The sequence below is a fragment of the Sturnira hondurensis genome, unplaced genomic scaffold, assembly GCF_014824575.4.
Source record: "Sturnira hondurensis isolate 20B ecotype Veracruz unplaced genomic scaffold, ASM1482457v3 Scaffold0016663, whole genome shotgun sequence".
Lineage (NCBI taxonomy): Eukaryota > Metazoa > Chordata > Mammalia > Chiroptera > Phyllostomidae > Sturnira > Sturnira hondurensis.
In genome coordinates this window covers 13,786,084-13,812,903 of record NW_028089294.1, presented here as the reverse complement: position 1 = coordinate 13,812,903, position 26,820 = coordinate 13,786,084, and the positions used below count along the sequence as shown (strand labels likewise).

At 54.3% G+C, this 26,820-nt stretch overlaps 1 protein-coding gene across 1 annotated transcript; it reads right to left on the bottom strand.

The window, feature by feature from the left end:
- Positions 1-1,316: 1,316 nt before the first annotated feature.
- Positions 1,317-26,820, bottom strand: LOC119001399 (ALK tyrosine kinase receptor-like). The gene is made up of 13 exons (XM_037066835.1): positions 26,616-26,820; positions 25,969-26,121; positions 24,889-24,993; positions 23,005-23,191; positions 22,235-22,325; positions 22,065-22,129; positions 20,586-20,715; positions 15,616-15,713; positions 12,006-12,098; positions 9,439-9,540; positions 6,107-6,241; positions 5,267-5,357; positions 1,317-3,023 (listed from the first exon to the last, which is right to left on the bottom strand). Exons 1-13 carry the CDS (start codon positions 26,680-26,682, stop codon positions 2,334-2,336), a joined length of 2,007 nt encoding a protein of 668 aa, XP_036922730.1. The 5' UTR covers positions 26,683-26,820; the 3' UTR covers positions 1,317-2,333.

Sequence of the window (26,820 nt, the reverse complement as noted above, 5' to 3'; positions counted from 1 at the left end):
AAGACTTGACTGTCTTTTGAACTTGACACAGAAACTGTGGTAAGGCACAACCTGAAAGTGTGATTATTTCTAGTTTTTAAGAAGAGAAAAGGGTAAGGTTCACCCCCGCACCCCCCCCCATTACTGACAATAAAGAGTCAGCTGTGGAACTATGTGGCATGCTCCCTGTTTAATCGGTTACTGGTGCTACACATAGGAAATTCACCTCAGCTTTTGACGTCTGTCATCGTCCTTTGGGAGAATGTTTCTCAAAGTGTGGTCCTTGGGCCCCTTCAGGTGGGTTATGAATTAGATTAATGTTTATATAATTAGACTGTTTACTTTTGTGCCCGGCATGAGCCAAAACTTTCCAGATACAGTTATTTAGAGATGCGTCTGTTATGTGAAGCAGGTGAGGTGGTGGGGTCGAGTGTCTGCAGGGGGCCGGCCTCCGCGTGGACAGGGCGTCTGCACAGGAGGCGTGGACACTGTCTTGTGTTGTCTGGAGCAGAAGGGCTTTCCCAGATCCACAGTGAGGCTCTGGGTTTCGGCGAGACTGAGGAGGTCGGGGAAAGGTATATATACATACAGTCCTTTTGCTTGGGGATGCTTAGAGTCCGGCAGGTAACAAGTCCTTTCCTCCTGGAGTGATGCTTTGGCGCAGCTGCTAGCGGGGAGAGAGAATGGAGGCAAAGCGNTTTACTTTTGTGCCCGGCATGAGCCAAAACATTCCAGATACAGTTATTTAGAGATGCGTCTGTTATGTGAAGCAGATGAGGTGGTGGGGTCGAGTGTCTGCAGGGGGCCGGCCTCCGCGTGGACAGTGCGTCTGCACAGGAGGCGTGGACACTGTCTTGTGTTGTCTGGAGCAGAAGGGCTTTCCCAGATCCACAGTGAGGCTCTGGGTTTCGGCGAGACTGAGGAGGTCGGGGAAAGGTATATATACATACAGTCCTTTTGCTTGGGGATGCTTAGAGTCCGGCAGGTAACAAGTCCTTTCCTCCTGGAGTGATGCTTTGGCGCAGCTGCTAGCGGGGAGAGAGAATGGAGGCAAAGCGGAAAGAAAGAATGAAGTGAAAACTTCCTGGTGAATCACTGTACAAGTGCACATGTAAAGCTTAATTGATCCCCAATGTGTTTTTGTGGAAATACATTTCATCTGTGAAAGCCAAGTTCAGAACATGTCAGCGTTGACCTCGGCATTCCAAATGTCCCTTAATTCCTTTACTCATTGCCCTCCAGAGGAAAAATTCTTGGTTTTAATCTGCATTCGACAGCTGTACAAATTGTACCGTGTGTATTCCAGCAAATGTGTTCGCTCTGTGTGCGCTGGGCTCACGAGATTGGGGCGGGAAGACGGCGAACGCTGGGAGGAAGGGCGGGCAGCAGGAGCGCCCTCTGCAGGGCCGCCGAGGGCCTGCTGCTCCAAGGACCCTCTGTCGCTGCAAGGAGAGACTTGGGTCTGGTGGCTTTCGTGACTGAAATTGTGAGAAGGTTTTGGCCTAAGATGGGTTGACATTATGCCCCTGAAGGGGTATGTTTCTGTGCTTTGGACGTATCGCTGCTGCTTCAAATTTTTATTTTTAAATGATCAGAGTGCTTTAGTTAGTGGAAAGTTTTAAAATCACTAACGAATTTCAATCTTCAGTTTTCAATCCGGTAGGAAACCTCACACTCGGATGTTCACTTTTGGTCGGGGAGCTTTTCTTAAGGCATGAGGTATATATATTAACAGGGAGCTTTAGAATCTCTGGGTCCGCACTGGGGCTTCCTCCTGCTCAGAGCGCCTCGCACGTCGCACGTCCTTTAGATGAGGACACACGCGTGTCTCTGCTACTGTCACTGTTCACATTTCTACGATCGTGGGTGGATCGGCACAACCGAAAGCGTGTAAATGGTCCTCTAACGCATGAATTTTCCGAGTAGAGAACGTCTCTTTCCACTCCCTCTCCCCCCACGTGGTCCAGGTCCACATGGGCCAGGGAAAGGAGCGCCGGGACTCCGGGTGTGACGCGCGCGCAGCTGATTTTGACTGTGGCGGAGCGGGGCGCGCACACAGCGTGCGGGCCAGGCCGGGACGCCAACCCTGCGCGGCCAAATCCCGGCCTTGCGTTTCTCACCCGTCTTGAGGATGCTTTCTTCTTTTGAAACGATAGCGTGAACCCATGCTCAAAACCTTTGGAAAGCATTTTGAGAATACAGCTTTTTGTATGTGGCACTTCACAACAAGTTGGCACAAAATGAAAAGTGACATTTGGTCTCTGGTTTGGGGAGGAGCTATTCATGACCTGTCCCCCTCACCCCCCACCCGTGGGCCCAGGGTTCCCAAGGAAAAGAAGCGAGTGCCCGTGGGCTCAGGGCCCAGGCGGGTTCTTCAGCCCCCCGTCCCCGTAGTGACTGGTTCCAGGGGCCGCGGCCTCCAGGGGCAAGCCCTGCTGCTGGTAGCCGTAGTTGACGGTTCCACATGGGAAGTGGCGCAGCCGGAACAGGGGCACGTCCTTCATGCTGGCGGTCAGCGAGGAGGGCTCCAGCAGCAGGGCGGCCACCGGGCCCCTGCCGGCCACGGCCGCAGTGTGCGGGGGCTCCGCTCGGCCGCCCTGCTGTCCCGGGTACCCCCTGGCGTGCTCGTCCTTGGTTGCGGGAGGGTGGTTCTTCTTCGCAGGTTTCTCTGCAAACCACGAGCCGTAAGTTGGGTTCCACAGGCTGGTCGGCTTGTTTCTGGATCTCTGCGCTTTGCGCGGCTCCGGCGGCGGGTTGGACTGCGAGAACGCCATGTTCACGTGTCCCCCTCCCGCCGCCGGCCCCCGGGCGACGCGGACGCAGGCCTCTGCCGCTGGGGGCTTCCTCGCGGCTTTGCCGGGGGGCGTGGAAGGCAGAGGCGGCGGGGCGGCCGGGCCCTGCCCGTCCTCCCCTTTAGCTGGGGCAGGAGCCGCGAGCAGAGGAGGGATTCCCTCGGGGTCTTTGGGCCTCGTGGGCACTTTCTCCTCCTCTTCCACGAGTGGGCCATATTCTATGGGCAGGGCCGTGTTGATCACATCTGGGTCCTACAGGTAGGAGAAACGAACGGATTAAAACTCAATCACAGATGCAGAATGCTGGGTCGGGAAGATACCTGAGTGATGGTCTCATCCACACTTTACCGGTGAGGAAACGGCCCATGTTCATGGGGAAAAAATTAGTTTATGGGCATTGGGGAATAAGAAACCAATGGGGAGTCACCTTATCCTTGAAGATCTCGAGGATACTACGCTCTGTGTCAAGTGTGTGCCCGGTGCTGGGAAGCACCCACCGCCTGGGGCAGGGCGGGGGCAGGGGAGGCTCTGCAGCGACCACTACTGGACAAACCTTGCAGGTTAGTGGATTTAAAAACAACTACCAACTAGACCGAAAAATTATTCCAGTCTTTTCCCAATAAAGTCTTTCCAACTAAAATGAAAACTGTGTTTCATTCCAGGTGTGTGTGCGTGTGCATGCGAGTGTGTGTGATGGGGCCCCGGGGGCTGGGGAGGGAGGGGAGGAGAGAGACGCCTGCACCCTGCTGTTTCCTTCCTCCTTACCGGGAAGGGTTCTGGTAGATGGGTTCTTCGAGATTAGAGCTTTCTCTGCGTCGCACCAGCAGTTCACTGCACGTTAGCGGTAGCAATGCCGCAGCTCTGCGACTCGCCTGGGTTTGAGGAGGCCCTTTGCGAAGCCCCAGGGACGCTGGGGCGCCATAAGGAAAACCGCTCCCATGCCCAGCTTTGTGCTGGGCGGGTGTCCCAGCCATGGCTTGTGATACAGGAGAACAGTGGCTGGAGGTGCGAGGGGAATTCATGGAAGGAAATGTGAACTCGGGGAAGTTGAGTTCTTCACTATTTTATGCAAATTGGGCAAACCATCACTGCAGTTTAACAGAAAAGTATTCGTCAGGAAAGAGTTTGGGAATAAAAGATAACTGCCTTCTGCTTCTCTACTTCTGGTCCTTTCCCATCAGTTACTAATGTCTAAAGTGAGTGATTCCACATGTGCTCTGATAGAACCGCCTGGTTTTGAGGAACAGTGTGTACTTTGGGGGAAAATTACTCCAAAGTGTATCTACAAGGTGGGCAAAAGCGGGTTTACAGTTGTCTGTATGGAAACCAATACAGTAATCAATATGTAACAATAGAAGAAAAAACTCCTGTGTACTCACAGCTGTAAACCTACTGTTGCCCGACCCTGTATTTAAGTGGTATATTCCATTAGTATTACAACGTAATAACCTAAAGTACCACTGAATATCAAGGTTTCTGCAAGAACCCCAAATAACCTGGATAATGAAGTCCATCCAGATAAATGCCATCCCCCTCCCCAGTGCACCCATTCGATGGATTCAGGAGGCTAGGAAATGACTGTCCTATCTTGAAAATGGATATGTCTTTGGTCACAACTCAGAGGGGGGGATTTAGGGAGAGAGTGGGTGACTGACTCCCACAACATTCTCCACGTTAACATCCTGGCAGAGAGAGAGAGGACAGATATGGTAGAGGTCACTGTGGAATGAAAGCTGGGGGGCAGCTGACGGTGCGGGTGGGGGTGGAGGGTTTGCCTTCAAGGGCGGGAAGGATCACCCCCACTCACCCTGGGGGGCAGGTGGTGGGACGGGTGTGGGTGCCGAGGAGGTAGGAGGGCTAGTTGTCCACTGGAAATGGGGGAGCAGAGGGATCGGCCCCGGCCAGCGGGAGTGCTGGGAGACTCCCCTCCTCCTCTGGAAAATGAGGACACCTCATGCACCCCAGTGAGGACTGAATGAAGCTCGTGGGCAGCGGCTGGTGCATTACAGATGCTGCACTAAGGTCGATGATGGTACGTTTCTCCAGACCCTTCTGACCCTCCCTTCCTTTGATCCTGCTACCGAACGTCGTTGGACGTGCAATTTAACAACTATATGCTGCTAATTATTTCATCAGCCAGCCTAGAAACTGTTCAGGGCACGTGTGTCCCGTACTTCTTTGAAGCTTCCATTTTCTTTCATGAGACATTAGGTGCCCAGTGGGGATTTAGTTGCACTTGTGAATTGACTTGATTCCTTACTATTATTGCGTGCCTGTCACTGTGTCACCTGCTGGTGAAGGAAGTGGCAGTTACTAGTATTATAAAATGTGCAAACTGAGAAACCAATTGTTTTACTCCAGAGGTAATTAACATTCATTCTCCTGACCATAACGCACACTTTCTAGCTGGTTTAACTTTTGTTTTGCATTTCGTGTTTTCTGTCTTTGACACTTCTCCGTGTAAATGCCGGCGGGGGCGGGGGGAACATCTGTACCTGAGTGCAGTACTCGATCCTCTCCAAAATGATGGCGAAGTGGGGCCTGTCTTCAGGCTGATGTTGCCAGCACTGGGTCATTATCCTGTATCTAGAAGGAGAATGAGCATGTTCGTTAACATCAGGAGAGACAGGGATGAAAAACCCATTTCTCCTCCCAGCACTTCTCTGACTGGGATGGGGGTGGCTGGGTGGTGCTCTCTTGGAGGGCGGCAACTCCTCTGGGTCCCGTGCGTTTGGCATCTGCTGCCCTCTGCTGTTGGGCTAAGGAATCGTGCCAGGTAGGGAAGGTGTGATATGGAAGCTCTTCAACACAGCCCTGCTGGGCCCATTAACTGTGACTCCTCCCATTCCCTTCCTGAACTGAAGCCTCTCCTCTGGAGAGGAACATTCTGATCACATCACCCACCTTCCTTGCTTGTGGGGAGCAGGAGAGGGAGGACAGACAGGACGGCAGAAAGCGCAGGGAATGGAAACCCAGGGCGGGGCAAAAGTAGGTCCCCAGCTGTGTGTGTGAACCGGCACTTTTGCCCCGCCTTGTGCGTAGGGCACTCCGGGACCACCGCGCAGGGCCAGAGGGGCGGCCCCCAAATTCCTTGAGCAGTGTGAGCCTGGCGAGTCCACAGCTCTGAGGCAGACAAAGGACGCCCTTTCGGGGGTGACGTCGCTTTGGGAGACTAGCCCTTCTCCTTGGGGGTCACAGACCCATTCCTATCGTGTTCAGCGAGGTCAGCCATCTGCCCCCTTTCATCTTAGAAACACAGAGGTGGCTGCAGATTTTTTTTTTAAAAGTAGAACTGTGCTTAGTAACTTCTAAAAATGTTCCCAAAGGAGTCGTACACAGGCCCTGGGCAGTTCTTAGGTGGGTCCATCCGTCCTCCGCTGGTGACGAACTCCAGAACTTCCTGGTTGCTTTTGCTCGGGTAGGGCATGTACCCCAGCGAGAATATCTCCCACAGCAGCACCCCAAAGGACCTGCGCACAGGACAGGGGTGTGGGTGCGGGTGCCAGACACGTGTGTGTGCACACACGGCCACCCACAGACGTGCATGGACACACACAGACACAGACACACATAGACACAGATGTGAAATTTCAATGGCTATAAAACAGTCCCCTGAATAGTTTTGCCATATTTTGTTCTATTATCTCCACGTCATTTTCAATTTTTAAAATACTGCGATGAACATCTTTGTGCATTTTTTAAAAGGACAGTTTGCTTAGGATAAATTCCCTGAATTTAAGATTAGACTATCCCAGTGAATTCTAGGGTGATTCTAATGAAGTGACGAGACCCAGAGAATACCAACACCGAAAAACTGGGGACACGGGCTGTCTGCCTGACTCCTCAGTGAGTCGCTCTGGCGGCAGCTGGCTTGGCCAAGAAGGAGTCAGGCAGCAGCGCTGAGCGTTCTCTTGGCGCCCCAACCAGCTCCGCTCCCTCTGTGCAGCCCTGTGCCACCACTGGCCAGGTGCTGGCACGAGTTGCCAGCTTGGGCACTGCCTCGGTCCCAGTGTTCCCCACCCCTCCCACAGCCAGCTTTCCGCAGTCTGCTGGCAACTACTCCCAAGGCGGGGCTTAATCTAAGCGCTTTTAACGGCCTCCACTGAGACCTCTAAGCCTGGCCCTTCTCTTATATAGAAATGTGTGGTGCTTTCCTAATGCTCTCCCCTCTTCACCTGCCCTAGTGCATTGTTTCCAGTGGCAGCAAGTGAGGGTTTTTTTAAGGTCATGTTATACTCTTGCTTCTGGCCCTTCTGTGCTCAGAATGAGCCCCGCCCTCCCTCACCTGGGCCCTAAGGCCACTGCCTGCCCCTGCTGTCTCCACTCGCACTGGCCCTGTGCCTGCTGGCTCCACTCTGGAGACTTGTTTTTGTCCAGCAAACTCAGCCTGGAGAGCCCTTCCGCAGCATACCCAGCGTGCCCTGCTGTCCTGGGGTGCCGGCGTGGCCCCGCCCCCACGGAGCCTTCCCCAGCACCCACTCTGGGGCAGCTTCCCTCCTCCAGCGCCCAACCACGCAAACACTTGGTCCTCCGCTTTTTTTTTGTCTCCATAGCCCTTATTAGTATCTGAAGTTATGTGATTTGTTTGTAAAGCATTTCATAAAACCATCTGACCTCTAAAAAAGGAAAAGCAATAGATACCTGTGTAGCTAGATATTAACACTTTGCCTTCTTTGGGTCAGTTCTCTCTTTTTGAAGAAATAAAATCGGTACAGGCGAGCCCCCCCTCCGTTCTTCCCTCCACTGAAGTCAGCACGCATCTTTCCCATGTTGTTTTTTTTACAATGTGTGAAAGAATAAACAATGAAGTTTCTATATTATAGACTTAATTTGTGTACTATAAAATTATATGTATTGCATAAATCACATCCCACTCCTTTTTGGAACTTGCTTCTCCCCGCCCCCTGACTCAATACAGTTTTTGAGATTAATCCATGTTGATACATGTGGGTGGAGTGTGTTCTTTTATACCACCGAATGATATACAAGTGGGTAAACCACAGTTTTTTTCTTCCCTACGTGAGAGGTAGCCAGGCTGTGTCAGCTTTTCCTCTGTTGTGAACAGTGTTGCAGAGGGGCCCCTGTGTCCACCTCCATTTGCGTCATCCTCTCTAACTAGACACTGGGTGCTGGGATTGCTGGGTCGCAGGCTAGGCCTGTGTTCAGAACAAAGCCTTAAATACCTCAGTTCCTCCCCGCGCCTGCAGGGGGCAGCTAGTGGTGCTCTCACGAGGGTGCACGTAGGAATCACCTGGAGGGCTCATTAAAGCCACCAGCGCTGGGCTGACCTGTTGAGTTTTGTTTCGTTAGCCTGTTTCCACTGCAGGGCAGGCGCTCAGACTTTGTTTCTAACAGGTTCCCAGGTGAGGCTGATGCTGCTGATCGAGGGCCTCACTTTGATATCCACTGCGTTAGGATGAGCCAAAGGGAAAGCTAGAACTATCTTACGACCTAGCAGTCCCCCTTCCGGGTAATTATCCAAGAAAACGAATTAGTGTTTCAAAGAGACGGCTGCATGCTCTGTTCACTGCAGTGTTATTAACAGCAGCCCAGACACGGAAACGACCTAAGTTCCGTCAGCAGGTGAATGGGTAAAGAAAAGGTGACGTGGCCCGGGCTGGTGGGGCTCAGTGGATTGAGTGCAGGCCTGCGAACCAAAGGGTCACCAGTTTGGTTCCCAGCCAGGGCAAGAATCCAGGTCCCCAGTAGGGGGTGCGCGAGAGGCAACTGCACATGGATTTCCCTCTCTTTCTCCCTCCCATCCCCTCTCTTGAGAAATAAAACCTTTAAAAAAGAAAAGGTGATGTGTGTATATATTTTCCTTTTGATTAATATAATTAATAACTAGCTGTCTAGATTAATATGTACTAATACATATATTCAATACATGTGTGTATATATAACCACACCTACCACCTTTTAAAATTCATCCATATATATTATATATAAAATGGACATTTTCAGCCTTAAAGAGAAGGAAATCCTGCCTTTTCCGATAACGTGGATGAACCTGGCGGGCATCATGCTGAGTGAAATCCACCAGACTTCACACGTGTGGTACTGTGTGAGCTCACTTATCTGTGGAATGACAGGAACAGGATGTGGGAAGAGGGGACAAGGGATGGGACATGCTGGTCAGGGAGCACACGCTGCAGTCACGCAGGGCAGGTAAGTTCCGGGAGCTAAGGCACAGGCAGTGTTTCCCAAACCTATTTTTAGCTGTAGAACGGGTCCCCCCATCACCAGCAGCCCTTCAGTGCTTCCCTGCTTTTTCTCCTTTACTCTGTCAAAGTGGAGAATCTCCACGCTCGATTGTCTAATCTTAATGTTGCACTCTTGTAATAAATCCAACTTTGTTATGTACAAAAAAAGAAGAAGAAGAAGAAAGAAAAGAAATCACGTATGGCTCTCAGTGGGTGGGCGTCCCCTGGCCACATATCAGCCTCACCTGGGAACGTGTAAGACACAAAGATGCTCAGCCTGAACCTCTAACCCCCGGGGGGGGTCCAGGAGTCTGTCTTAACCAGCCTTCCTGAGGATTCAAAATCAGCCCGCCTTTGAGAGGTGCCGTGGTGCTGCAGGTTTGTTGATGCCTCCCTGCTGAGAGGGTGGGGTCACCCCCTTAAGGCCCAGGGGAGACCTGAAGGAGAGCAGCAGAGAGACTCACCATGTGTCTGTTTTGGATGTAAATATCCCTTCCATGAAGGCCTCCGGCGGCATCCACTTCACCGGCAGCATGGCACAGCCCCCCTTCCGGTAGTAGCTCGCTCTGTCGGGGAGGAGAGGAAAGGGAACTTGGCTCTGGAGATGGCTCAGAGCAGAGCTCCAGGCAGCTTGAGAAAGTGGCAACGAGCCCACCCATTGAAGGGCTGGCACGAATGAGGGTTCTGTGGTTCAGGAGGAGAGTGAGGGGACAGGGGTCACTTGGTTAAGGACTTTGTGTCACTGAGTCAGAGGCAAACTGCTCACTGGAGACGTAAAAGGAAAGACCCGTGTAATGACTGAGATACCCACCGGGGGATGCTTGGATTTCCCCGCTGGGTTTCATTTACAGGAACTCACCAGGAATAACATTACTCCAGCCTTGTAAATACAGCCTGTTCCTGCTGATCCACAGTAATGCAAGGCCCCAAGCGGGAGCACCGAGAGCAGGGCGTGTGTCTTACTCACTTGGGCTCCTTCCCAGCACTCAGAGAGCGCTCAGTGCCACACAGACACCTACCGCCCACTGCAGGCGGCTGGTCGGGCAGCTGCCTGTGGTAGCACAGCCCCGCAGGAGAGCACCGGGCGGAGCGGGCTTCAGAGGCCTGCGTTCAGGTGTGAGTTTTGTCACGTCCTGTGAGGTCATGAGTGCAGCTCACTGACAAACACGAATGCATGGCCTCCTGCACCTCTGACACCAGCTCTGCCCCCAGCGCTTTGTTCTCCGGCCAGGGCGTGCTGCAGGAGGCAGCCGCTCCACCAGCTGCCCTGATGAACNTGTGTCTTACTCACTTGGGCTCCTTCCCAGCACTCGGAGAGCGCTCAGTGCCACACAGACACCCACCGCCCACTGCAGGCGGCTGGTCGGGCAGCTGCCTGTGGTAGCACAGCCCCGCAGGAGAGCACCGGGCGGAGTGGGCTTCAGAGGCCTGTGTTCAGGTGTGAGTTTTGTCACGTCCTGTGAGGTCATGAGTGCAGCTCACTGACAAACACGAATGCATGGCCTCCTGCACCTCTGACACCAGCTCTGCCCCCAGCGCTTTGTTCTCCGGCCAGGGCGTGCTGCAGGAGGCAGCCGCTCCACCAGCTGCCCTGATGAACTAGTTACTTCAGCAAACAAGAACTGAGTAGTCAGAGCGCATCAGGTGCTCTGCCATGCGGTGAGCACAGAAATGAGTTCTGAGCACATACAGTTTAGTGGCAGAAGCAGATGTGAGAACAACTGCAGTATGGAATACCACGTGCAATGAGGTCAGTGCACAGGAAGCCCCGGACACAGAGGAAGAATCGATTCCTGCTCCAGGTGCGGCTTGGAAGTGCTTGGGGGGGCCGGCGGGGCTGAGGGGTGAAGAGCTCTCCTGGGAGGTTGGGGTGGGAAAGCCTGGAGTGGGGCAGCTGTCGGAGCTGAGGGCGGACAGCAAGGGCCAGCTGCGTCACACTGCAGCATTCGTGTCGTCAGCCACAGCCACTCCTGGGGTTCCCTGAGCAGGGAGGGGAAGGATGCTGAGACTTTGGGCAGTAAAAGAAGGTACCATGGTGGAGACCAGTAGTAGGTGACCAGGGTCAGGGTCATCCCTAAGTCGTCATCTTCCAGGTGCTGCTCCCCTATGGGTTCAGGACGGTGCCAACATCCCCCAGTTCTGACAGAGGCCTTCGGGGAGTCTCCCTGGCTCTTGGAATAGTGAGAGCTCTATGTAACCATCTCTCTCTGTCCCTGGATTGGGGAAGGTGTGATCTGTGACTGTGAGTGAGCTGCTCGGCTCAGGGAGCAAGTAACTGTTGTAAATAATTAGATGAGGTAACGTGAGGCAAAGTGCAATAGAAGTATTTTAAAAAATATGATATTCATCTACTTTTAGAGAGAAGGGATGGGAGAGAGAAAGAAACATCAATGTGTGGTTGCCTCTTACACACTCCGCTACTGGGGACCTGGCCCATAATCCAGACATGTGCCCTGACTAGGAATCGAACCAGTGACCCTTTGGTTCACAGGCTGGCACTCAATCCAGTATGCCACACCAGCCAGGGCTATTTTACTTTCTATATATACCCCTGAGACTGTTACAGGGGAAAAAAGAAATGAGGCCGGGCTAAATACCTACAGGCTTTGGGCTATACTTCTGAGTCTCCTGGTAACAGCAGCCAGTGAGCTGGGGCCCTGTACCGGTCAGCTCTGGGCGCTCTTGCCTGGCGTGGGGGAAACTAAGGCTGTTCAGTTTACTTAGGAACGTTTTCCATATCGTGTATCCAAGTTATTCCATGTCTCAGCATGGATTAGCGTAAGAGCATTGGAACCAGAGGGACGACCTCATTAAGAACTTGCTGTCAGTTACGGCAGGCAGTGCGATCCCAGATCTAGAATTGTCAGGAGCGGGCACTACTTACGGTTTCCCACATCCTGAAAAGGAACTTAATGAAATTTTAGGCAGCAGGTTGACAAGGTGCCAGAGATGGATGACTTAGGGCACAGGCAGCCATGTCCTGTTCTCTTGAGGGGATGGGCTGTGAGGGGGGAAGGTGGTCTTTACTCACCTGTAGATGTCTCGGGCCATCCCGAAGTCTCCAATCTTGGCCACTCTTCCAGGGCCTGGACAGGTTAAGAGGCAGTTCCTGGCAGCAATGTCCCTGGGAAGAAAAAAAAAAAGAGAGAGAGAAAATCTATTTTCTTATTTTGTCCCTGGGAAAATAAACGTATTTATCACCAGAATTTTCGCCTCTAATCTGAAGTTCAAATATCTTCTGCTCTACATTTCCTTTACTACATTAGACTGTGGTGTAAAAGAAATGGCTATGCCAATTCTAGGCCTCAGAACTAACAGGCCAATGGGAAATGATTAGGGAGATAATTGAAAATGTTTAATAGGGTAATAACATGAAAATAACTATAATAGAAACTAGAATGTGTTGGCCTTTTGCTATGTACTAAGTATTGTTCTAAGTGCTGCATATCTAGTTCTCACAACAACCCTATGGGGTAGAGGAGGCTATTATCATCTTCACTTTATTAAGCAAATTACGCTAAAAGCAGATAACACAGGGATGTAAGAAATGCCATTTGTCCTTAGGCTACTGTTTGTGCAGACTGCTGCTTGGTTTAGCACGGCTTCCCTATGTCAAGTTCAAGTAGGGTAAAGTATTCCCAAATGTTTATAGTTTTTTAAACATTTTATTTATCTATTTTTAGAGAGAAGGTATGGGAGAGAGAAAGGCAGAGAGTGAAACATCCAAATGTGAGAGAGACATTGATCGGGTGCCTCTCCCACGAGCCCCCAACTGGGGACCTGACCCACAACCTGGGCATGTGCCCTGACCGGGAACTGAACTGGCGATCTTTCGCTGTGTGGGACAATGCTCAACCTACTAGGCCACACCAGTCAGGGCTATAGTTTTCTTTTTTAATACGCCATTAGGACTTGCACCCATGATGTTATCCAAAGCCTTTGCTAAGCTGTGGGCCTCATAGCTAAGTGGCTAAGAATGGCTTCTGTCCAGTCCTGCTCTGATGGCCTGTCGGCCTGTGACCTGCCCGCAAGGTCCGGTCCGAGCCATCCAAGACTCAGCCACTCCTGCTCACTGCCTGCCCTCCCACCTGCTCTTGACACGCGTGTGGGAATGCAGGGTGCAGCCGGAGGTCTGGAACGGCCCCCGATAACATTGAAGTCCAGGACAGAAAAAAGGTAGGAGTACGTGGGGCCACCGGTGGTGTTTTCATTTTTTTGACTGGTTTCGTGAAGGTCTGGCTCTTTGGTCAAGAAAGACATGGAAAATAAACAACTGGATAGTATTTGAAAAGTAGGACCTGGATTGAAGGTTTGGCTAAGGACACCAGAACAAGGGGCCAGGGAGGGGGACGGTTTTCGTTACTGCCATTGACCACATCCAGGGGTTTCTGTTGAATTTTGAGGAGCAATGGTGCATAAAGTGCCCTAATAAAAACTATAGAAGCATAAGAGGTGCGATATCAAACAGAAGAAAAATAGCGACTATACAGCCACATCTTCTGAAGAGAAATAACAGCAAAGCAGACCAGGAACAATATTTACGGCTCCAGCTGGGGGTTGGCGGGGTTGTGCACAGAAAGGTTGCTTAGAAAAGCCAAGGTCGCTTGACTTCAATGGCAAGAAAGTAAATAGAGTATCATAGAGCACACCCAGAGTTGGTAGAATGACATATAATTCTTGAGATGGTAATAAACCATAACCCAAGGAAACAGACCTAGTAGAGAACACGGGAGTGTGTGGATCCGGTAGGGGCGTTCTGCTCTGGGTTCAGGAGGTGCACTGGCTGGGAGCCCGGGAGCCATGGGGCAGACATGGGGCCGGGGAGGGAGAACTGCAGGTGAGGCAACACTTCTCTGTGGGAGTGGGCCAGTTAGAAGATGCAAAAGATGCTTTTCTAATGCCAATCACCCTGGGAGAAAGGCTTGGATGGAGACGGTCAATTTCTGCTGGAAGTCGCCTTTTGCTTATAAAGCAGATCATCTGATACATTCTTGATTTATCTTTGACAATTTCATTCCTCAAAAAAAGATAAAAGCAGCAGCGAACTATTTCTCTGGGATCAAAATCTGACCTTCACTGACTATTTATAGACATGAAAGTGATAGAAATCTTGAGAGAATGTGATCCTCTTATCTTATCATCTCTAATAACAGAGCATTGGACGTGGTCCAAGGTATCATGGCTCTAGGGAGGCAGATTTGACAACATCAGAGGAAAGATGGATACGGTCTGTCAGCCGGAGAATCTGTATGCTCCGTGACTGGCCTGGGGAGGAGAGGAAAAAAGCAGAAGTGATCTCGGGAAGAAGCAAAGGGGGACATCTGAAGTCGCCAAGGTGACTGCACAGGCTCCTCTCGGATGAGTCCAGACTTAGAGGACGTACACGCAGAGGCAAAGGTGGCTGTAACCAAGGACGAATTCCACAAAGAGCACAACCTTGTCAGATCCGAGCCTCAGTCAAGCCCAGAGCTGAGATGCGTGGAAAGTTCTGGGCGCAACAGGGAGGGCGAGAACAGCAGTGGCAAGACTGGCCGTGACTCCGAGTGGAGGGTGCGGCCCCACAAAGGCTGGGCCCCAGCTCCAGCTCTGCTCCTGTTACTCCCACCAGGAAAGGCTCCGACTCCAGGAAGGACCGAAGGCCGCACAGTGAGGAGGCCGTGAACAGATAAGCCAGCTCGAGAGGCGCCTGCGTTGTTTTGGGAATGCCTCTGGGCACCATGGTGAGTGTGTTCCTTGATTTTTGATTTCCCCATTTTCCTTAGGAGAGAGCATAGCTTCTTGTCTGCTTACGGCTTTTCCGTGTGTGACCTCATGCGGCGTCTCTCGTTCCCTGCTTTGCACGCGCACATCCTAATGGTCAGGCACCCGCCTCAGCCTCTTCGAAGATGGGAGTTTACAAATGACTGTTAACTCACCAGGCTTTCCTAAACTAGAGGGGACTCATTGGGAAGAGCTTTGCAAAGAGCCTAACGAGCCATCTGACTGTTCCCAACGGAGCTGCCAGCTGAGAGGGCCGCTGAGAGAGCCCCGCACCCACGCGGAAAACGCCCTGCGTGACCTGTGGCGTCTCCTGCGCAGACTTGAGGCTGCCGTGCAGACACCGCCGGAAGACGAGGGGCGGGTGCAGCACAGGAAATGAAGTGTAGAAGTAAATCAAATAACCATTATGCTCATTGCATGGAATTTTAGGAAAAAATGAATTGACTCAACAAACATTTCCTGTGCCTCATATATGCCAGGGATGTGAAGTCGAGTAAAACAGGTTTGAGCCTTTGAGCACCCGTAGTGAAGATGCGAACTCTTTTAAAACTTCCTGCAGGGAGCTCGGTGTTCTAGGAAGAGGAACGCTAAAGATCCACGGGACTTGGGGGATTCGCTGCAAGATGCAGGCAGGGGGCCACAGGAAGTCAGGAACAGCCAGGTCATCAAGGCCGTCAGCGCTGAGTGGGCGGTTTGTGGTTCCCACTTTACATATGGGGCAAGTGCAGCCCCAATACAGTAAGCAGTCATCATAGAGGCCAAGCTGAACCCGCACTGGAGAGGACCCACGACTGTGCTCCACAGGGGAGGCTGGGCCCCTGAGACCTGGAAGGAAGCGAGCAGAAGGCGGGGGCTGGGGGTGGGCAGGGCACGTGACTCACCGGTGGATGAAGTGGTTTTCCTCTAAGTACTGGCAGCCACAGGCGATGTCCCGAGCCACGTGCAGAAGGTCCAGCATGGCCAGGGAGGAGGGCTGGCTCTGTGGCGACACAGAAATGACCCACTGGTGAGAAGTTCTTGGGGAGAGAAGACACAAAACACTAACTTCAAGTGCTTGCAAGGGGGCCAAGACTGGACGGGCTGTCCCCTTGGGGTCCCAGCTGGCTGTGCATTAAAAAATCGCCTGGCCTTCATCCCTACTTGTCCCTCACTGGCTGTGTGACCTGGGGCTAACTGCTGTGTCACTCTCCAAGCCATGGTGTCCCCATCTGTGACAGTGGCACGGCACTTGGCCTCGCTGATTGCTAGGAGGACACACAGGGCACAGTGGGAACGATCCCCGAAGGGCCCTGTGGTTATGGGCAGGGCTGCGGTGTGGAGACCGCACGTCCGAGCGTTGGGTTTCACCAGGGGCCTTGTTCAGTCGGAAACACCAGGTACCGTGAGGGAGACTGTCCCCATGTCCTGGGAAAAAGGGAAGTAAATATGTTTCTGAGGGAAACATCCATCCATGTTCCTCCAGTATTGGGAGCATCTTTTCTGCGTCAGGATGACGCCTTCTGTCCCGACCAAACCCCTGGCTTCCCCTGAGTGTCTCTGTCCCATCACTCAGGAGGGCAGCGCCTTTGATGTCTCAAATGCTTCGTGAGCCTGGCGCGCTGCAGGGACTGAATCTTCCCAGGCATTAACCCGGGGGCCAGGTTTATCTGGGCTCCCTGTCTGTGGCTGCTCAGAGCACATGAACTGCTCCGCTAGTCACTCAGCACAGAAGCACACAGTTGGCCACCTGAGGGAGAGAAATGACCCACTGGTGAGGGTGTGTGTGTGAGTGTGTGTGTGTGGGGGGGTGGTCAGGGAGCACCTGAGGGAGAGAAATGACCTGCTGGTGAGGGGTGTGAGTGAGTGAGTGAGTGTGTGTGTGTGTGTGTGTGTGTGTGAGATCAGGGAGCATAGCCAGCATGCTCAATGCTGTTTGTATCCATCCGGGGCTTTCAAATCAGGCCCCCCCCGCCCCCCCAAGCCTGCTCCTGAGTGTGGCCCTTCCTTTGGCAACCTCAGGCCATGGGGGTGACGGGTGTACCCTGCCCCGCACTCACAGAGAGGCTCTTGGCCAGTGCTTCTCAAAGTGGGCTTTTGGGGTGGAAGTCGATCAAAGAGGCATGGGAATGCCTGGGTTAAACCAGCTCTCTGTCACAGGAATTCCCAGGGTCTTCGCTACACAGTAACACGCGCAGAGGAGCAACGAGGGGGCCCCCTCACAATTCTGGGGTGGGGCGTATGAGTGTGGGCACCGCAAGCGCTGGTGTCCCTTTCAAGGACACCGTTCAGACCAGCCTCCCACTTTACAGGCGAGAAAACAGGTGGGATGGTTTCTCGGTCACAGCTGCTGAGGGGCTGTTCCCAAGGGAGGCCTAGACCACAGGGGGCAAGCACAAGGCCCTCGGGCCGGATGCAGCCCTCCGCCGTGTTCCCTCCGGCCCAGCGCCGTGTTTCCACCCTGCGGCAGTGCTGGGTAGAAAGGCTGATGCGGCCCCCCGTGAAAACGAGTTTGACAGCCCTGCTGCTAATAAAAAACAGAATAATATCGATAGCTAGTCGTCCCTGAAGGAGCGTCTCCCGGGTCATTTGGAGAGGAAGACCTGCAGGACACGGGGCGGGAACTGTCACACCCAGTGGGAAACAGGACTGTGATGTATTTACTAAAATCGACGCGTCGAAGAGCGAGAGGGGAAGATGGAGGGAGACGCAGGCGCAGACGGAACGCAACGTATAAAAAGTGGTAAAAAGCCATTTGAAAAGCAATGAGAAGTTGATGCCGGTGGCCCCCCTTTACTGGCTCCTCAGGGGGCTGACTCTTCATGGGCACTCACGGCCCCTCACGCAGTTGGAGCCAGCACGGGGGTTACGGGGCCGGAGCCAAAGACCCAGACCTGAGTGCCAGTCCAAATCGGAGCTTCCCTCCTGTACACGGTGACTGCTGGGCTCCAAAGAGCCCCCCGTGCTGTGAGCACGTGCCAGAGCCATTTCCCATGGATGTCACCATGTTCCATGCACATATGGACACTGTGGGGGGTGATGACTGCCACTGTGAGTGAAGAGATCCCTGACTCCTTAATGGATTTTGTCATTATTGATGGACTCAACGGTTACTAAAAGATGGTGATTAGCCCATATCTGGCACATAATAAATCCTCAGCAAACATCTATGGAGTAAAGATGGTCTGCAAAAACATTGTTTTTGAAATTTAAAAGGATCTGCCTTCTAGAAAAGGTGGAGTCCCAGGACCAAGTGATGTTTTCATCAGTTACCCACGAATGTCATTGCCATGACCAATGTGGTTAGCCTGGGCGTGCTTTCTGTCCCTCGCATCTGTAATCTGCCGGCCACTCATGTCCATACATTTGCTGTCTGAAGCCAGAGTCTCTCAGACAACCTCAGGGGTGCTTGGATCCTGCAAGTCCATGGAACCTGTGAGCTCCAGGGAGGGTGGGAAGGGAGGACAGAGACCTTGTCTGCTTCTGAGTGGCCAGACTACAGCCTGTACACAGTAGGTCATCATGTAGGCCCTGAAAGCCTAGGGGGTTCAAACAGTGAGCCAGGTGGAATTCAGGCCTTTGCATTCAGTGAGTTCCGCAGCCTGGAGGACCAACTCCCTGTTCTAACCCCCCTCCCCATATTTCTCCAGCCTTGATATCATTAGCTGTCCCTCCCTCCTTCAGCACAGGTAGGATTCACTGAGATGAGCCCCCTCTGCTGACTCCAGTCACATTCTGTGGATGGCCGCACCCCACCTTACTGTGCTGGGTTTTGTGGTGCTCAGAGTCCACACACAACACCCAGCTCTCTAACCTCCGGGAAGCTGCTGCCACAGATGCATCTGTGTGGGCTCCCTCTGTGGGGCAGACCTTTTAAATCGCCCCTGGGGCAGGTATTTCAGGAAGGACCAGCTCGCCTGGGATGGGGAGGTGTATGTGGGGGCGGGTGAGAAGGAGGATGGCCGGTGCTGAGAGACTTGGGGGCTCTCCTCGGCAAGGAGAGCCAGGCCAAGGGTTAAGAGCAGATTTGGTGGGTGGAATCCTGACCCTCGGAAGGGGCTGTCCCAGGAGCGTTGGCCATCCCACCGTCGTGCGCCTGTCAGGCGTGGGGCACTGTGGGGTGGGAGGTGTCAGTGATTTTCCTCTCCTTCCTGGTACGTGGTGTCTTGGAACAATATTCAAATCACCTCTCATCGTCAACAGAGAGAGAAGCCCCACTCCTCACTGCTCCCCGGCCCCAGCCACCGAAGTCCTTGGACTGGCCGAGTGGCGGTTTCCAGGCCCCCTGTACAGATCCCAGGCTTCTCCTGTGTGTGTGCGATCCTCCTCCTCCTCCGGCCCAGGAACGTCCAGTGGGAAGACCAGAGCCATGCCTCTTCCCAAGGTGTCCACTGAATGTCTGCCGTGGGGCCTCTGCCAGAAGCACTGCTGAGTCTCAGGGCAGAAGAACTGACGCCTCTGCCTTGGTGGGTGGTGGTGGAGAAGCCACGGAGTCGGCACCTGGACCTGGGCGGAGACGCCTGCCTGGCTCGCAGTGCTGGCTCTTAATGACCCAGCCTCACTGTGGCCGTCTGTGGCGTCCCCAAGGGGGTCACTGGGAAAAGGGCACAGTGGGTTGGAAAAAGCAGTGTCAGCAGTCACAAGCCCTGAGTTTTGGGTCCCAGCTCTTCCACGTCCCGTGTGGCCTTGGCAAGTCCTTTATTGTCTCTGAGCTACAGCCTCCTCCTCGTGGAAGATCTGTGCTGTTCATGCAGTGGTTTGGAGAGAGGAGGAAGCCAATGAGGACTGTTCCAAAGTGGGTCCATCTTTCTTTCCCCCACATCCCCCTGCTGGGAACGTTCAGGAGCACACACACACCCATTGTTTCAAGGAGTTAGTTGGGATTCTTAAATGTCCAGATGGGTCACCCAGACTAAGATATTCTGAGTGGAGCCTGGCCAGAGGTGGCGACTGGAACAGGTGTGACCTATCAAGGTTTCTGCTGCCACTTGGAGTCCCTGCGAACAGAATGCTCAGCTCTGGGCGTCCGGTAGCAGGTGTCTCAGACTTTCTCTGTTGTCCTGGGGGTGGGGAGGTGCAAGTCTTCTCTGTAGTCCTCCCAGTCCAGCGACAACTCCAGGAAGCCACGTCTGGACTCTGGACTCTGCTCCGGTCCCTGGCACCCAGGGCCTCCTGAAGAGCCTGGCAGTAACAAGAGTGGGTAGCTGGGTCCTGAGTCCACCCAGTGTGCTGCGTTCTATAATTCAGAACCATGTCCAAGATGTTCCAGTCCAGCCCTTGGACTTCATGCCGCAGACGCCGAGGCTGGACTGGGTAGTCTGCCCCAGGCCATGTGGTTGTCGAATGGCCAGGTGGGCCAGGGGCGTGGCGCTCCTGGATCCACGCAGGTCTCTCCACTGTCCCCAGCTCCAGCCCTCCAGCTATAGCACACATGCAGCATCTTCCTAAACACTTCAGCGCTTTATTTTGAGAGTAAAACTACAAGGTCCGATGCCACCATTTGAGAAGTGACAGTGGGGTCAGAACAAGTGGATATAGACGGACCTACCCCACGTCGGCTGTCTGGGTAAGTGACCTGGTTGGCATAAATGTCCCTCTCTGTGCTTGTCCCTAGTTTGGTTTTCCATGGTCAGCTGGCCATAAAAATGGACTCAGGCTGGAGAACCCATTGCACGAGCCTTGCACAGGCCTTGCACGAGCCCCCAGGGCCTCGTTCACATTTTGTGCCTTCTCTCCTGGCCATGCCCCCAGATCCAGGCCCAGGGGCTGACTCCCTGCCCCTCGCCCCAGCTGCTCCCCAGGCTGCCCGCTCTTGTTCCTCTCACCCCACTTGTTCCTTGGCACAAGTGCTGGGGAGAGACTGGTTCTCACTCACCGGGCGAGGACGGGTCTCCCGGAGGAAAGACTTGAGGTCCCCCCCTGCCATGAGCTCCAGCAGGATGAACCGGGGCAGGGCCTGAAGACTCACTCCAATACAGCGCACGATGTTCTGGTGATTGAATTTGCTGCAGAGCACGGGGGAGGAAGCAAATGGAACTGAGCTGAGTCTGGGAAAATCTTCAAGGGGGAAAGCAGGGTATAACTTTATGTTTTCAGCAGATGCGTTACGTAAATGCATTCTGCAGACGTTGGTAGCAGGGGTCCCGTGCTGAGCCTCGGCTGAGAACTGTATCATTACTGAGCAGAAGGAAGAATGTGGGGGCAGGCCTGGCAGGAGCTCCATCTGCAGGAGAGTATTTGGCTGGGGGTGGGAGGGCCCTGCACAGACACCTGGGTGAGGAAGGGGTGGGGAGACAGGAGAGCCCCCAGTGTCGTTCTCGGAGACTGGTGTGTGGACTGCCCGCTGGGTTGTACATCTGAGTCCTCTGAGGCAGAAGCTGGAGGACCTGCCACGGGGTGTGTGTGAAAGAGACTGAGAAGAAAGAGGGGCATCGTGATCCCACTATGGACTCCTCCTGGAGGCCCGGAGACTTGGGGTTTCCTGTTAATGTGATCCCGCTGGGACACCCAGGGCAGCAGGGCCCGGAATCTGCACACGGACACTCACATGCAGAGTTGGAATAGAATGATTTTGCCAAGTAGTGCAATAGATCCATTTGTGCCTTTTTCATATAATCTTCTACTTTCCAAGTTTCATTCAATAATCATGTATTACATGTATAATCAGAAAAGAAACTATTTTCCAAGCAAGGCACGGAGCCCGCTGTTTATCCCCCTGTGGCTCTGGACGCCACCAGCCTACCACATACCATCCAGCTTCCTTTCCTCTGCCACCCCCACCAAGGGGAGACCCCAGGCTGCCCCACCCTGTCAGGGTGTGTCAGGCTCCCCAGTACCACAGGAGGCCAGGAGCCCAGCCAGATCTCAAGGTCAAACCCCTGTGTCCTCCTTAAAGTGATCTACAGTCAGAGCCCTGGCTACCGAGGTTCCAGATAGGGGCCCCAGTGCCTACAGTTGACAGAATCCAGGCCTACTGCATGGACCGCGGTGGGGCAGCCTCCCTCACATTAGGGGCATGAGATGTGAGTGCGGGGACTGTCGGGAAAGGCACCTGGAGGGAGATCATATCTTCCATGGCAAACACTAGCACGGTCTATGCTTAAGAAGAAGGGAAAGAGAACGAATGGATGGCACAGGGATGCTAGTTGAAGGCAGAGGGGTATCAACGGAATGATTAGGTCAGAGATTTGTTTTGAGATACCATGTGGGGCTGCTCCGCCCTGGCAAGGCAGGCTAAGAATCTGGGGGAGAGAGGCATGCTGATGACAGCTGTCAGCAGCAGCTCCGGGGCGGGGCTGGGGTGGGGCATGGGGTGGGGCATGGGGCGGGGCATGGGGCGTCTCTGCAGGACTACCTGATGATCAGGGCCTCCATGAGGAAGTCCAGCTCGTCCTGCTCGGAGCATACCTCAGGCAGCGTCTGGCACAGAAGGGAGATGGCTATGAGTGGCAGCAGTGAGCGCTGTCACCTGCGGCCTGTAGAGACCACTGGCCCCAGTTGGGTCCTCGAGGGAGCCCGTCTTACCTTTACAGCCACTTGCAGGGGGCTCGGGTCGCTGGGCATTCCAGACACCTGACCTTCATACACCTCCCCAAATGCACCATGGCCCAGACCCCTACACAAAGGAGAAGAAGGTGCAATGAGGCAGAGGCAGGCTGGTCATGAAAAAAGGTTGCGTGCACCGAGTGGCTGCCCATGAGGGGCTGGGGCTCGTGCACAGGAGTTGCACCCTCAACCTGGCTTTGCCACTCAATTCCGACCTCCATGGATTTATCTGAAAGCTGGCAAGAGGTGTGCTAACTCAGGATTCATGACAATGGTTGAACTTCCCTGACAGTGGCCAGGGACACAGGGGAGGCCAAGGCCTGGCCCTCACCCTGGAGGCAACACTCCCCGGGGTGGGAGGGGCAGACTGCTGCAGACACTTTGGCAGGGGGCACTCAGTGAGGGTCAGACATGCATAGGGTGCTCTGCGGCTCAGAGGCCCTGCTTTGCTCCATCAGGAGGAGGGAGGAGCCAGGACGACTGAGGGAGGGGACACTGTGGGTTTTGAGGAGAATCCTGGTTCCTCCCAACTAGTTGTCCTCCCATTGTGCAAACTCTCACCGAGCACACAGGGTGCTGATTAAATACCACCCAAATGGCTTTGAACATGAATCTGTATCCCCTCTGGGGACCTCTGGAGGGTGGGGCTGGGCTGGCCTCCCATGGCTAGAGGAATCCGTGGTGCAGGGATGACGTCCAGGCCCCCGGAACACAACGCCCCCTTCCCTGGAGGATGGCAGGGCACTCACCGGAGGAGGGTGATGTTTTTCCGAGGCACCTCTTTCAGGTCGCTGATGGAGGAGGTCTTGCCGGCAAAGCAGTAGTTGGGGTTGTAGTCCGTCATGATGGTCGAGGTGCGGAGCTTGCTCAGCTTGTACTCAGGGCTCTGCAGCTCCATCTGCATTGCTTGCAGCTCCTGGTGCTTCCGGCGGTACACTGCAGATGGGTGGAGGTCAGCTGAGTGTGGCCTGGACCAGGCAGCCCGGCTCCTGAAGCCCAGCACAGACCACCCCCCTCCAGGAAGCCTTCCTGGATCTCCATCCCCTCCTCTGAGATCGAAACTCTTCCACCACACTTAGTAATGCTAACAAAATGATTATAGATGTGAAAGTGTACTTTTAATCAAAAAATTATTAAAAATAAATGTAAATATTAAAATCATATAAATGGAAAAGGTTTTACCATGTCATACGGAGCAGAGACACATTAGTTAGGGTCCTCTGAGAAGCAGACCCAAGACAGGATTATGGAAAATGGCTCTGAGGGGAAGTGGGGAGGGAGCCAGCAGGAGGCTGGGGGAACCGCCAGACTGTGTTGAAAGTCTGGCCCCGAATGCAGGAGGGTGAGGGCTGAGCAAAAACCCTCAAAGTGTCAGGTCTCCAGGACCAGGCCTGCCCAGCCTTTGTGGGGGGAGGGGGCAGACATGGCGGCAGATTTGAGAGCATGGGGATGGCTCTCGATCACTCCTGCTTCCTGTAGTTGGAGAACTGCCAGAGTGGACAGGGTGCTAAGCTGGCATCTAAACTGGCACCCGAGGACCTGCACTCTAATGTCACCCTTGTTACTTACAGGCTGAGTGACACTGACTGGGTCATGTGATCTCGGGCTGCCAGCCTCCTCTGTAGACAGGAAAAGAAACTCCTGCCCTGTCCCCTAGGCCCCCCAGTCCCCACCGCCTCGGGTTGTCTCAGTAAAATAAATTCACCAATATGAAATGGTTTGGAAAATTCTAAAGAGCTCTACCATTGCAAGGGACCATTATCTCCGTTATTATACTCGGGAGAGCGCTCTGTAGGCAAACTCCAGGGGAGGCAGCCAGAAACTGGGATTCGCAGGGCGAATTCTGCCTTTAGAGCCCAGCCTCTCCCGCTCCGGCCCAGGGCAAATGAGTCAGCTACTGTGCGTTCAGTTGCCTCCTCTCCTCGATGAACTAAAATGTGTAAACTGCCTGGCATGTAGTGAGTGAGCAAAACGGGTTTGCTTTTACCATCCTGTCCCTTTGAAGGGTGCACCTGTGGGAGTTACACATGCTGCCATCCTCCTGGCCACCCCTGGGGCTCCTCTCCCCCGAGGAGGCTGCTCTGAAAGTGCAGCCTGGAGCCTTTCCCACTGCCTTCCTTTACCTCCCTGCTCACCTGCCCTGGGCATTTCTGGAAGTAGGAGTCTGGTCACACAATGTGAGCCCTCTGAGACCTACTGATCAGCTCACCTTGGCTCACAAACTTCCAATTCTATGCTTGTAGATGCATTCTATGCATCTATCTTCGCTTCTATCCATGTGCAGTTGTAGTAGGGAGGGGATGGGAGGTGGAGTGGGTGGGGGGGGTTGAGGAGTTACAAAGGGAATGAGCCCAACTAGGAGAAGTGCCTGCTGAAGCCAGTGTCTGGTGGGAGCTGGGAGGGAAGTCTGGGGGTGGGGCTGAGCTTGAGCTATGGCGTCCACCTCTGCAGAGTGCTGCAGAGGATCAGGGGGTCCTCGGGACCCACAACTGTGCTGGAAACCTGGGCTGCCCCAGCCACCACCCACATAGAGGGACACCTCGGGGTCCATGGCAGAGCCTGAGGTGCTGCCCTGCTCTGCCACATCTGCCTTCCCGCCTCCCCGGGAAGCCCCAGGGCTGTGGCACACTCACCAATCATGATGCCAGAGAACGCCAGGACAAGGGCGGCCACGAGTGCCGAGGTCACGATGGAGAGGACCAGCGATAGCGGCAGGTGGGGCTCTGGGGTGGGTGACACTGGAAGACAGGTCCCCCCGAGACACCAGTGACCGTGCCGACTCTCCTTTGAGCTGACCCGAGTCAGAGAGGCCCTCCCTGGCCAGGACAAAGGCCGCCTGTGCCTCATGCCTGGAAACCTCGTCCACCCTTCCTTTCAGAGGACCCAGGGCATAAAGCAGGTTCGTCCCGGCTTCACAGCGGCTTCGGGTGAAGGAGGCCCGGAACGGGCCTGGATATGCAATTCTGGACATTAATCCAAAACGCCCACGGCACGGCGACGGACTGGGGGTAAAAGGTGAGTCAGCAGCGGCTGAGGAAGAGATTCAGGGGCTGTAGGCGGCAATGAACTCGGTCTGACCCAACAACAGAGGGTGCCCCTCAGGGACGCTCTGAGGCTGAGTTACCTCCTGGGGCCCCAGGAGGGGGCTCCCAGGCGCCACAGTGGCATCGACCCCACGGCAGAATCATGCCTGGTCCAGACACCCCATTTCAGAAGGGACATTGGAAACACCTGCAGGCGTGGGGCACCAGCACGGAGAGGAGACATTAGCTGTGTCCCACGTGAAGGATCGAAATTCAAGGGTCGCTTAACCTGCAGAAGACGTGCAGGAGGAGGACATCCCCGACAGGCTGTTGCCAGTGGGGACCGGCGGACTGGGAGCTGGAAGGGACGGTCTGGAGGAAGCACATGCCTTAGAAGTATCTGGGTCCCTGGAACTCGGGGGGTCCCTGTGGAGGTGGAATGGCCCCAGGGTGTCGGTGTGAGGGTTCACGCCCTGGGGCAGGGGCGGGGCTAGATGAATTCGGACTCCTTGGGGAGCCAAGGCCTGCCCCTCACACTCAGGCCTCTCTGCCTAGTTGTCAGACATCAGTGCTGGGGCGGACGACGGGGGGTTGGGGGTGGTCATGAAGTTTACAGAACTGCACCCAACGCCTCCAGAACCGTGGAAACCAGCGGTGGCTCAGTCTTAGGCCCCACCCCCACCCCCTTACCAATGCAGGACACGCCGTCCTCAGCCAGCACGGTCCCGCGCTCACAGAAGCAGATGACCTTGTGGCTCTCCGGGTCCACATGGCACTCATCTACCTCACAGTGGCTGCAGTTCAGGTAATGCTTAATATTCACTTCCCCGTGGCCTTCCATCACTGTTGGCAAGGACAGAGGGTGAGCCTCGGGTGGGGCCTGGGGAGGCCGCCCCGCGCCCCACCCAGCCCCTGCGCCCATCTCCAGCCAGTCAGTGTGGGTTCTCTGGTCCCCGTTCCCACATCCCACAGCCGCTGCAGCACGGCTTTGTGCGGGAAAGTCCCTGGTGCTTCTGGGGAGTGGAGTATGGAGGTGTGGGTGCATCAGTGGAAGTGGGTAGGAGGGTCTGCATGCCTGGCCCTTAGGTTGGTTCAGCCTGTTACTGCTGCGTGTTCTAGGACCGGCCTGCCTGCTGGTCAGTCTTCTGCCTCTGTCCACATCAGACCACACCTCCTGACTCCCAGAAAACTGGGTGAGAGGAGGACCTGGCAGCCTTGTCTGCCAGCGACCCATAGTCGTGCCTCTGTGTCCTGGGCTCACGTCAGCAGTTCTGAGGTGGTAGCTGGGTGGAAGTGACCTGGCCTAAGGAGTCGGTTCTGCACCTGGCAGAGGGTACCTTTCAAAGCCGGGGTATACAGGATGCCCAGGGGACTGATGAAGGACACCCCGTCCTCCCCGTCCATCTCGGGGTCATTATTTGAGGCTGCGTTGCCGCCTGTGGCAAACCAGAGAAGAGTTTAACGCAGAGGGGTGGGCGCCCAGTCTCCACACACGTGAGCATCAGCGGGTCATGCAGTGGGGCCAGTGAGGCGCCTGGAGAA

What these genes read in the sequence shown, in the direction of transcription:
- LOC119001399 (XM_037066835.1), bottom strand. Translation starts at nt 26,682, where the DNA reads ATGGACGGGGAGGACGGGGTGTCCTTCATCAGTCCCCTGGGCATCCTG. An exon ending in AAAAACATCACCCTCCTCCG is followed by an intron (nt 22,326 to 23,004) that starts GTGAGTGCCCTG and finishes TCCTTTGTGTAG; the next exon opens with GGGTCTGGGCCATGGTGCAT. An exon ending in ATGGAGGCCCTGATCATCAG is followed by an intron (nt 20,716 to 22,064) that starts GTAGTCCTGCAG and finishes CGTGCTCTGCAG; the next exon opens with CAAATTCAATCACCAGAACA.